General features: G+C 31.4%; 1 protein-coding gene across 8 annotated transcripts in view; it reads right to left on the reverse strand.

Moving 5' to 3' along the window:
- Positions 1–12500, reverse strand: part of LOC115218739 (protocadherin beta-15-like) — a 296321-nt gene that overhangs the window by 279185 nt on the left and 4636 nt on the right. For all 8 annotated transcript variants that reach the window (XR_005001777.1, XR_005001776.1, XR_005001778.1 and 5 more), the window contains exon 2: positions 1–739. This exon is cut by the window's left edge and continues 1746 nt beyond it. Coding sequence is in view for 5 of the 8 variants with exons in the window: in XM_029788641.2 (XP_029644501.1) it covers positions 1–660 (660 nt within the window). In the remaining 3 variants the exon portion in view is untranslated. The remainder of the gene's footprint in view (positions 740–12500) is intronic.

The following is a 12500-nucleotide window of genomic DNA, read 5'->3' on the forward strand; positions in this document are numbered from 1 at the left end:
AGAACCACCATTTTTGGCAATAACTTGAAGTAAGTATTTATCCTTTACTTCTCTATCCAATTTATTTTCTAAAGTTATCATAAGATTTGAAGAGCCATCTACTCTTTTGGAAACAACCAAACTAAATGGATCATCCATGTTTTTTATCAGCTCATAAATTATCTGAGAATTTTTCACGCTAACATCTTTGTCAATGGCATTTGGGATTGATCGTGTGGTTCCTTTACCATCAGTTTCATAAAACTGAAGACTAATTTCTTTGTCTTCGAATTCTGGTTGATTGTCATTGATATCCTCAATAACTACTTTAATTTCGAGGATTCTAACAAAAGACTTTCCTTTACGTACAGCAATGTCTACAGTTTCAAAACACTCTGTATTATATTTACATAGTGACTCTGCATCCAATGTTTTGGCCGTGTAAAGCTTTCCATCACTCGTAACATTAAATAGTTGTGAATTATTATTGGTCTCTTGTTGCAGTTGACTATATCTGACAAGATATTGTTCACTTGAAGGAACAGAATCTATCATATGAGTATCAACACCAATATTTCCGAGGTAAGTATTTGGTGTTTTATTTTCTTTAACATAATATATAAAATCGACGCCGTAACAGATGTGCAGCAGAAATAAAAATTCAAATACTTTGACAAACATTTTTGGCAACAAATATTAACTTGAACGTCACAGAATGTCTTGGCTTTGAAGTGAATTCTTGAAGAAAAATCAGCTAAGTCTGAAAACAACAACAACAATAATAATAATAATAATGATGATGATGATAATAATAATAATAATAATAATAATAATAATAATAATAATAATAATAACAACAACAACAACAATAATAATGCATGATGATGATGATGATGATGATGATGATGATGATGATGATGATGATGATGACGATGATGGTGCTAAAAAGGGTTTAGGAGCTATGATGGAGATGATCAATCTAATCTGGAGAAATTTTAAAGATTTTACTTCACCACCAACACCACCACCAGCACAACCACCACCAGCACCACCAGCACCACCACCATTATCACCACTGCCACCCATTCTCCTAAACTGCTCTCTCTCTCCTTTCTATCTCTGTGTGTGTATATATATATATATATAGATATATACATATACATATACATACATACTTATATATATATACACACACACACACATATATATATATATATATGTTTATATATTTGTAATCTGTAAAGTAAACGTTTACATCAATCTCTAAATAAATGCTTACAACACTTGACTAAGTACTGATAGGAACTTTCTAAATAGTTATTTCCATTTAAGTACAAAATAGGTACTGAGGCTTCTTAAACTTCAATGATCTGATAAACACCGATATTTCTCTGCACAGATTGGTCTTTACACATAATCAAAATAAAAAAGATAAGCAAAAAAAAAAAAAAAGAAAAAATTAAAATCAAAATCAAAATCAAAACAGAGATAATTATTTAAAGAAAAGACATTGCTGCTGATATTTCTTTGTGCCTCCAGTTAGAGTTGCTCATGAAATATATTGCTGACACATTATCTTAAAAATATAAGAGACTTGTATCTCTTGCAATAATAATAATAATAATAATAATAATAATAATAATAATAATAATAATAATAATAATAATAATAATAATAATGGTAACAATGATAATAATGATGGTGGTAGATTGGTGGTGATGATAACGATGATGATGATATTGATGATAACAATAATAATAATAATAATAATAATAATAATAATAATAATAATAATAATAATAATAATGATAAAAATAATAATAATAAATGTCTCTCCTCCTTTTTATTTTTTTTTTCCTCTCTTTTTGAGAGCACAAACAGTCAGCTACTTTGCATATTGAGTATGTCAAAGGCAACTGGAAATCAATTACTTTTCATTAAATTTCTTGGCTTATCGAACTTCAGATTTCAGAAGTGTTTCTTCAATGAAAGAAACCAATTTTTGCCAAGTCATTAACAGATGTACTCAGAACACAAACGAGAAATTTGGTCTGCTATTAGATGTATCCAAAAATTAAATGGAGAGAAGGAGAGAAAGTGAGAATGAAAGGAGAGAGGTGGGGAGAGGATAAGTAAATAAATATAAAGAAATACTTTAGAAACTCAAGTGCAAAATATCAAACTATCAATTGTAATTTCAAGCTATATCTATCTTTTCAATCTATGTGTATATATATATATATATATATATATATATATATACTTTGTGCTTGTTTGTTGTGTGTGTGTGTGCGTGTCTGTGTGTCTGTGTGTCTGAGTATTTAAATATATGTGTGCATGTGTGTAAACACAAGTGTGTTAACACTTTTGTTGTGTGAGTGTATATGTATATATACATATATATGTATATATAGATATGAATATATATATATATGTATGCATATGTGTGTGTGTGTACGTGTATATATATATATAGATATATATATATATGCATATATATATATATATTTATGTATATATATATATATTTATGTATATATATATATATATATATGCATATATATATATATATGTATATATATATAAAAAAACACACATGTGTGCACATAGACACACATAAACACAAAGACACACATGCACACACGCATACATACACACATAATTGCATGTTAAAAAGCACTAACACATATGAACATACACAATCTACAAATATAAACACACAAATTTAATTTACTTGCTTCGGTCAGCTGAAACCAAAACTGGCAGGAATCTTGTCTCTATTTCCAGTATTGAGTGCATTTTCTGTTCATTACAATTAACATATATACATATATAAACGTGCATACATTCATAATACACATATATATATATTATATGCATATATGTATATATATGTATATATATATATATATATATATATATATATATATATATATTATATACATATATGTATATATATATATACACACACATACACATATACATGTGTATTCATACTCATACACACAAGCTGTCTAATATCTGTGTTTGTAAGAAACACAAAATCTGTTATCTTTCTCTTTCTATTGCAATAGTTTATTTCTAGTTTGTTCCCCTAGCGACACCACGGCCACCACCACCACCACCAGTCTTACCCACCACCACTGCCACCATCAACCCCATCACCATCATCACCACTAGCAACCACACCAGTAAGAAATCATACCGTCCTTCACCATCACCTCATAACCAAGTATATGGTATGTAATATTCAACTATCTTTTATGATTGTTAAATATCCTTTATGAAGTGTTATCAAACACACAAATCTTATACCCAGAGAAATGTTATTACTTACTCTCTCTCTCTCTCTCATTTTCTCTCTCACTAAATGCATTTATGTGCCAGCAAACAGACATACATACACGCATATATGTATATGTGTGTGTGTATATATATATACATACGCATACGTTTATCAATACAAATATGCGTGTGTGTATATATATATATATATTTATGTGTGTGTATATATATATATATATGTATAGATATGTATATATACAGATATGTGTGTGTATACATATTTATATATATATACACACACACATATATACATATATATACACACAGACATATATACATATATATACAGGCACACATACACACACACACACTACATACACGCAGACCCATTATTTATACAAATATATACCCATAACCCTACACACACACTGAGACACATACGCACAAACATGTATATAGATATTTATATATACACACACATACACATATACATGTGTATTCATACTCATACACACAAGCTGTCTAATATCTGTGTTTGTAAGAAACACAAAATCTGTTATCTTTCTCTTTCTATTGCAATAGTTTATTTCTAGTTTGTTCCCCTAGCGACACCACGGCCACCACCACCACCACCAGTCTTACCCACCACCACTGCCACCATCAACCCCATCACCATCATCACCACTAGCAACCACACCAGTAAGAAATCATACCGTCCTTCACCATCACCTCATAACCAAGTATATGGTATGTAATATTCAACTATCTTTTATGATTGTTAAATATCCTTTATGAAGTGTTATCAAACACACAAATCTTATACCCAGAGAAATGTTATTACTTACTCTCTCTCTCTCTCTCATTTTCTCTCTCACTAAATGCATTTATGTGCCAGCAAACAGACATACATACACGCATATATGTATATGTGTGTGTGTATATATATACATACGCATACGTTTATCAATACAAATATGCGTGTGTGTATATATATATATATTTATGTGTGTGTATATATATATATATATGTATAGATATGTATATATACAGATATGTGTGTGTATACATATTTATATATATATACACACACACATATATACATATATATACACACAGACATATATACATATATATACAGGCACACATACACACACACACACTACATACACGCAGACCCATTATTTATACAAATATATACCCATAACCCTACACACACACTGAGACACATACGCACAAACATGTATATAGATATTTATATATACACACACATACACATATACATGTGTATTCATACTCATACACACAAGCTGTCTAATATCTGTGTTTGTAAGAAACACAAAATCTGTTATCTTTCTCTTTCTATTGCAATAGTTTATTTCTAGTTTGTTCCCCTAGCGACACCACGGCCACCACCACCACCACCAGTCTTACCCACCACCACTGCCACCATCAACCCCATCACCATCATCACCACTAGCAACCACACCAGTAAGAAATCATACCGTCCTTCACCATCACCTCATAACCAAGTATATGGTATGTAATATTCAACTATCTTTTATGATTGTTAAATATCCTTTATGAAGTGTTATCAAACACACAAATCTTATACCCAGAGAAATGTTATTACTTACTCTCTCTCTCTCTCTCATTTTCTCTCTCACTAAATGCATTTATGTGCCAGCAAACAGACATACATACACGCATATATGTATATGTGTGTGTGTATATATATATTACATACGCATACGTTTATCAATACAAATATGCGTGTGTGTATATATATATATATATTTATGTGTGTGTATATATTATATATATGTATAGATATGTATATATACAGATATGTGTGTGTATACATATTTATATATATATACACACACACATATATACATATATATACACACAGACATATATACATATATATACAGGCACACATACACACACACACACTACATACACGCAGACCCATTATTTATACAAATATATACCCATAACCCTACACACACACTGAGACACATACGCACAAACATGTATATAGATATTTATATATATACACACACACACATATATATATATATATATGTATATGTATATATATATATATATAATCTACTATGCCTCAGAACCTTAATATTGGAAAAGCAAATGAATAACAAATGCTATTTATCTAACTGTCATAGACTGAAAAACCTTTGATGCAAGGAACATGAAGCAGCCCAGAGTAATCTCTTAGATATTGGGGGCTAAAACCAACATATAAGAAATCAATAAAAAATTAATATCGGGCTGCTTTCTCTGAAGCACATGATGATTGGCAATAAATATTCTTAGCAGGTGTAGAAATATCTTTGCTGAAAACTAATCAAGAACTATCAAGGAATGATAATAATAAATTGGAAATATTTTCATTATCAAATATTTCAGGACAATATATCTATCATTGAATTTGTCTTAAATCATCTTAAAATGGAGATAGATGAGTTAGCTGTAAGATCTCAGTGATATTGACTAGAGAAATGAAGCTTATCTAAGAGACCACAACCCACGGATAAGAGATCAATAACACAGAAGCAAAGTCAATACTTATTGTGTGTGTGTGTGTGTGTGTGTGTGTGCGTGCGTGTGTGTGTTTGCATTCATACATACATATATATATATACAGACATATATGCACATATATATATATACATATATACATATACACACACACACAAACACACGAACACACATGTATATATATATATATTTACATACATACCGTACATTTATGCATATACAGGTAAGTGTAATACATGTATATATTATCTTGTGTGTGTGTGTATATATATATATATATATATATATAGAGAGAGAGAGAGAGAGAGATAGATAGATAGATATAGATAGATATATAGATAGATAGTTGAAGTTATATATACATATACATATTCATATATAGATATATATTTATATGTATTATGTATATATATGTATGAGTACACCCATGTGTGTGTGTATGCTTACGTGTGTGTGTGTTTCTGCGCATGTGTGTGTATATACACATACATACATATATACATGCATACATACATACATACATACATAAATATATATATATATATATATATATATGTATATATATATATATATATATATGTATATATATATATATATTTATTTTATATGTATCTATGTATGTAATAATCTTCAACTCCACTGAACAAATAATCCTCGGTAACATAACTCATGCGGAAATTCAATGTGGAATTGAAATGAGCTGGAAAACATACAGGAAAGCAAATCTGTCTGAGACACAATAAAAGTCTAAGCTTTTGAAAAAGCCGAAAGTATTAAGAGTTCCTATCTGACTCTACTTACAAGCTGACTAACATGGATTTATTCAGAAAATAAAACGGATACAAATTTGGATAAATACAATGGAGGCAGGTATGTTGATGGTTCTATCTTTGAGAGATCGTGTTGCAATACTAGCGAGGGCAGGAAGATCTGGTATCTGGAAAAATTCTTTGTTGGGGGAGAATTTTGAATGATAGCATAATTTAAGTTTCAAAATACTTTGTAATAGCAGGTTGAAAGCTATGTGAATTGAGAAGTCTCTTGTTTCACAGCTGCTTTCAGATTTGTTTTATATCTGTTTAACCTATCAAATCAGCAAAAATGCAATTTTCTAATCAATTATTTCTTAAAATGCTTTAAAATATTTGCTGATAATTTTAATTAAATGATAAGTAATAATGATTATCAAATAAATGCTGTAATATTTTCTGAAAATATTAATTTTGGAAATATTTTGTTCTATAAATTTTTGTTTAGTTAAGAATTTCAAATTGGTTTTAAATGAAATTTTAATATAATTGGTGTGATGTCTTTATTAATTTAGAGTGTTTACTTTTACCAAAATAATTTCATGTTTTTTTGAAAAAAATATTTATTATAAAAGAAAATAAATGAAATTATATACAATATTTACAGACCCACACCTCCAAAATACACAGAGATAAACAAAAACAAAAGAAAAATGAATCACCAATACAAAAAAAGCATGGGAAACATTGCAAGGATAATAAATACAATTAAAAATGAAAAATGATAAAAAATAAAATTGAAAATGAAAAATGATAAAAAATAAAATTGAAAATGAAAAAAAAAACCAGTATGTGGAATATAAAAATTAAAATATACACAAAAATGCAATAATTAAATAACACATAATTCCCATAGATAAATATGATTAAATCTACATAATTATCTGAGTGAAATGTTCACAACATATCGATGAATGTACCAGGATGACTAGTAAATAGTGTACTAGTTAAGGATATTAATGAAGGAAGAGGAACCTTTTGCTAAAATATGAAGGATTGAGAATATATTTTCATTGGAGATACTAAAACAATCAAATACAAAGGTAGATGCTGATAAAGCAGGAAAGATGTTTGCTTAGGTGAATATTCTTAATGTATAAAAGTGAATGAATATATACATATCAGATAAAACAGAATTCAAGGTGACTGGTGGTAGCCTGTGATGCCAAGTTTGTGATATCATTTGGAAAAAGTTCCAGAAAGTGTCCAGTGCAATTGCCACAGTGAGTGAAGTATTGACTATTTCATATTTCAGATAGAAACCTTCTTCAGGATAACAACAACAAGATTGGTATAAAGAAGAGATAGCAAAGTTTTATATCCTATAAATCTGGGTAACTGGCTGCAACTGATGGGGAACAACATGAATATGCATGTATATATGCTCCAAATTGCAGACCACAGATTTGTATCAAGTTAGATGAAATTTTGGATAGGATGCATCTTTTGAGAAACAGAGAAAATAGAACTATGTGACATTTTGGAAATTTTCTACAATTCCAAGAAGGCCAGTTTCTGTTGTTAGTTATCTATGGAACAGACTTACATAATATTTAGTAGATGTGTCAGTGTCCTAGGAGATAAACTATGCCTTGTTTAGAAATAAAGTTTCCACGCTCAAACCATGTCCTACAATATATATAAACATCCAGGCATAGGAAACCTGATGACAATTGATGTTCTAGCTATTGAAGTGTAGTGTATATACAAATATTAAAACATTGTTTTATCTCTGCTGATGAATATCATGGTCTGGAAGCTTATAATTGAATAGTATTCTAATGCTCAATGTTGAATTAACTACGAAAGTGAATATGAACATGAAATAGAACATGTTTACTAGGTTGACAAATACAGAGAAAATACTCAATGCTTTTGGTCACCCAAAACCTAGAGTGGTAACAAAACAATAATCTAATGCAGAAAATACAAAGTTTCAAAATGTTTTATCTACATTGAGTGACAAGTTTCTATACAATTAAAAATCAAGTGCAAATATTTTTACATATCTTTGCTCTCAGTTCAAACCCCAACTTTGTCTTTCATTGTTTCAGGGTTGATTAAAAAAAGTAACAATCAACAGCAATGGATCAACAGAACTGTTAGGAAGTTGGACTAGAGGCCCTGTGGTATTTGTTCTGGCTCATTGCATTCTGAGTTCAAATTCCACCATCACCTAAATGGGTGGCAGTCTTAACCCGACACTCAGTTTCATACTACTACCTGGAAACTTGGATGTGTTTTACAGAGCCCACTCAGTTGCAGGTATTCAGGCCAAGTCTCCAGTTTAAGCAAACCTTCCTTCTCCCTTCTTACCACCTTCTCCCCCCCCCCCACTAGTCCATAAATGGTCAAGGGCACTGCTTTCCTTGAAAAAAAGGAAAAGAAAATTATTATGTACTGCTAATTTTTTAAACTAATTCATGACCCTTTAATGACATGGTTTATAGGAGTGCTATAATCATTTAAGTTGACTGAAGTATATTACTGGTAATTAGGAATATTTTGTTAATCAATTTTCAGTTAACCCTTTTGTTACTAACCCGGCCAAAACCGGCTCTGGCTCTGTGGTAAAATGTCTTGTTTTCATAAGTATTGAATTAAAATATTCCACTAAACCTTAGTCACAATTTACGTTCCTAACACTAGCTTAATGATAACTAAGTTACTTTACTAAATTCTTTGTTATATTTAAAATAATTGAAAGAAACACAGAGCATCTCAAAATAAATACAGTAACAAAAGGGTTAATATTTTACCCTTTGTCATTCTATTGCTTTCAGCCATTGGACTTCATCTTTGCTGGGGAAAAACTTTCAATGATTTTAATCAATCTCATTACCCCTACTGCTTATTTAAAGTTTGGAATTTCATTTATTAATTTCTGTTTGCCGAATCCCTAGGTTGCACTTAGAGTATAAAGAGTACAACACTGATTTACACTGGTAAATATATAGACAGATATACACAGATACTCTTACTCTTTTACTCTTTTACTCTTTTACTTGTTTCAGTCATTTGACTGTGGCCATGCTGGAGCACCACCTTTTAGTCGAGCAAATCGACCCCGGGACTTATTCTTTTGTAAGCCCAATACTTATTCTATCGGTCTCTTTTGCTGAACCGCTAAGTGACGGGGATGTAAACACACCGGCATCGGTTGTCAAGCAATGTTGGGGGGGACAAACACAGACACACAAACACACACACACACACACATATATATATACATATATACGACAGGCTTCTTTCAGTTTCCGTCTACCAAATCCACTCACAAAGCATTGGTCGGCCCGGGGCTATAGCAGAAGACACTTGCCCAAGATGCCACGCAGTGGGACTGAACCCGGAACCATGTGGTTGGTTAGCAAGCTACTTACCACACAGCCACTCCTGCGCCTACATGTACATAGACACTTACACATCCTCATCAGAAAAATTCATTGAAGGGTCTCATCTATTAGTATTGTGCTCGTAAGAACTTGAGCAGCATCTAGTATTAGTTGATTAAAGTAGTCAATAAACAGATAAATTGTATATATATCACCGAATTTGTGTAAATATTGGAATATTAAATGTTCAGTGAAGAGAGGATGAAGAAGGGGGATTTCAAATAGAAAGTTTTAACCAATTTACAATAAATTGAACAAGTAATATATAAATGGACAATTTTAAGAAATTAAAAAAATATATAGCAACATTAGATTTGATGAAAATAATAATGATGATGATGGGGTGGTGGAGGTGGTATATGAATGATGGAGGTAGTAATGGGAGTGTGACTGATGATGATGATGATGATGATGATAATGAAGATGATGACAAAGGTGTTGATGACAATGCTGGTCTGGATAGTCAATGAATGATTGATGGTCATTATAATGATGACATTTTTTCATCCTCATCATCATCAGCCAAAGCCCCACCACCACCACCACCACCACCACCACCACCAACCTCCTTTCCCTCCCCTTCCTCCTCTTCCTTCCTTCCACTGCCCTGCCATTATCATCATCATCATCATCATCATCATCATGTAAAAAGGTTTCGGAAGCTGAATGTATTTCAATAAACTAACAAGAAACATAACAAATATTACAGAATGAATTCTGCTTTATATTTTTATTTTTTATTTCATTTTCAGAAAGTGGTTCAATGGCCTGTAAAGCAGAGTTCATATATCATATATCATATATCTGTGTGTCAAATTTCTTCTGGGTTCAATGCTTGTTAATATTCTCTTTAACATTTATTCCTCATGAATTAATAGAATAAACAGTTGTTGTTGTTGAGTCCCAAATCAGCCATCATTGAGTAAATCTATGGCCAAAGGCTTTTCTACATCCACCTCACCATTTCATCTTCTTGTATAACTTTCTTTTTACGCTCCCTTCTTGAGCCCTAAGACTTACAAAACTGGATACTGGATTCCATTCCATGGTAGGTAAGTGATTGAGATCATAACATACCCCGCTCAGAAAAGGATGCAGGGATCAAAACCAGCAATTTTGAAGGGTCAAATTACATAGGCCTCAGTACTTGACTGATACTTATTTTATTGACTCCCCTCCACCCCAAAGGGGTGACAGGTAAGGTTTACCTCAACTGGACTTATATTCAGAATGCAAAGTGCCAGATGAAAGCCTCTAAGCCTTTTCTTCCATGTATTTACTATTCTGTCAGGTCACCACCTTTTTGTATATCTATGATTACATTATCCAGTGTGTCCTTTCTTTTTAGATGATTGTACAATATGATTTGAAGATCTAACTGCTCTATGGCGTCATAAAATGAGCCATGGATATTAACCAAAATCATTTCAGTATATTTTCCCCCAGCTCATCATTCCTCACCCCCAAGATTCATTTTATCACTCCCATAAACATCATTCCCCATGTACCAGAGTGAAGGAATCATTTACTTCCCTACACTCTTAGCGTATACATTGGATTACACTGTAACACTTAGGAAAAAGTAGTGTAAATTTTCAATTTAACTTATCAAAGATCAGCAAAACCCTCATCATCCCCACCACCATAATCAAGACCATCATTATCATTTTTGCCCCCAACACCAGAAGAGAAAAAAAAACATGATATGATCTTAATGAAAGAAATGAAACAATATCTCTTGCCTTAATATTACTTTTATTATATATGTTAATCAATAATTTGAGAACAAAAAAGCATAATCTCTTATGATAATGTCTTTATAATAAGAAGCAAAAACAAATCATGGAGATCAAAACTTTGACAGATATCTCACGGCAGTTTCTGAATACTGAGCAAAACTTAGAGGGACTTTCAGGATATATAAGATATGAAAAGTTAGGGTAACAATAAGGACTATAAAAGTACTATGTTAAACAAGGACATAACTACAATATTTAAAAAAAAATATATCTATATATATACACACACACACACACATTCACACACACATATATTTATGTTTTACTTGTTTCAGTGTTTAGACTGTGGCTATGCTGGGGCACTGCCTTGAGGAATTTTTACTCAATTGAATCAATCCCAGTACATTTCTTTTTCAGCGTGGTACTTAGTCTATTGGTCGCTTTTGCCAAACTCCCTAAGTGATGGAGATGTAAACACAACAATGACACATGCATACACACACACACACACACATATATATATATATATATATATATATATATACATACATGACAGGCTTCTTCTAGTTTCTGCCTACCAAATCCACTAACAGGGCTTTGGTCAGCCTGAAGGTATACTAGAAGACATGGTGTGGGACTGAAACCAAGACCATGTGGTAGGGAAGCTATCTCCTTGTCACGCAGTCACACCTCTATGTGTCTGTGTATATATGTATATGTATATATTTGAAAAAAGA

Source organism: Octopus sinensis, linkage group LG14 (assembly GCF_006345805.1).
Source record: "Octopus sinensis linkage group LG14, ASM634580v1, whole genome shotgun sequence".
NCBI lineage: Eukaryota > Metazoa > Mollusca > Cephalopoda > Octopoda > Octopodidae > Octopus > Octopus sinensis.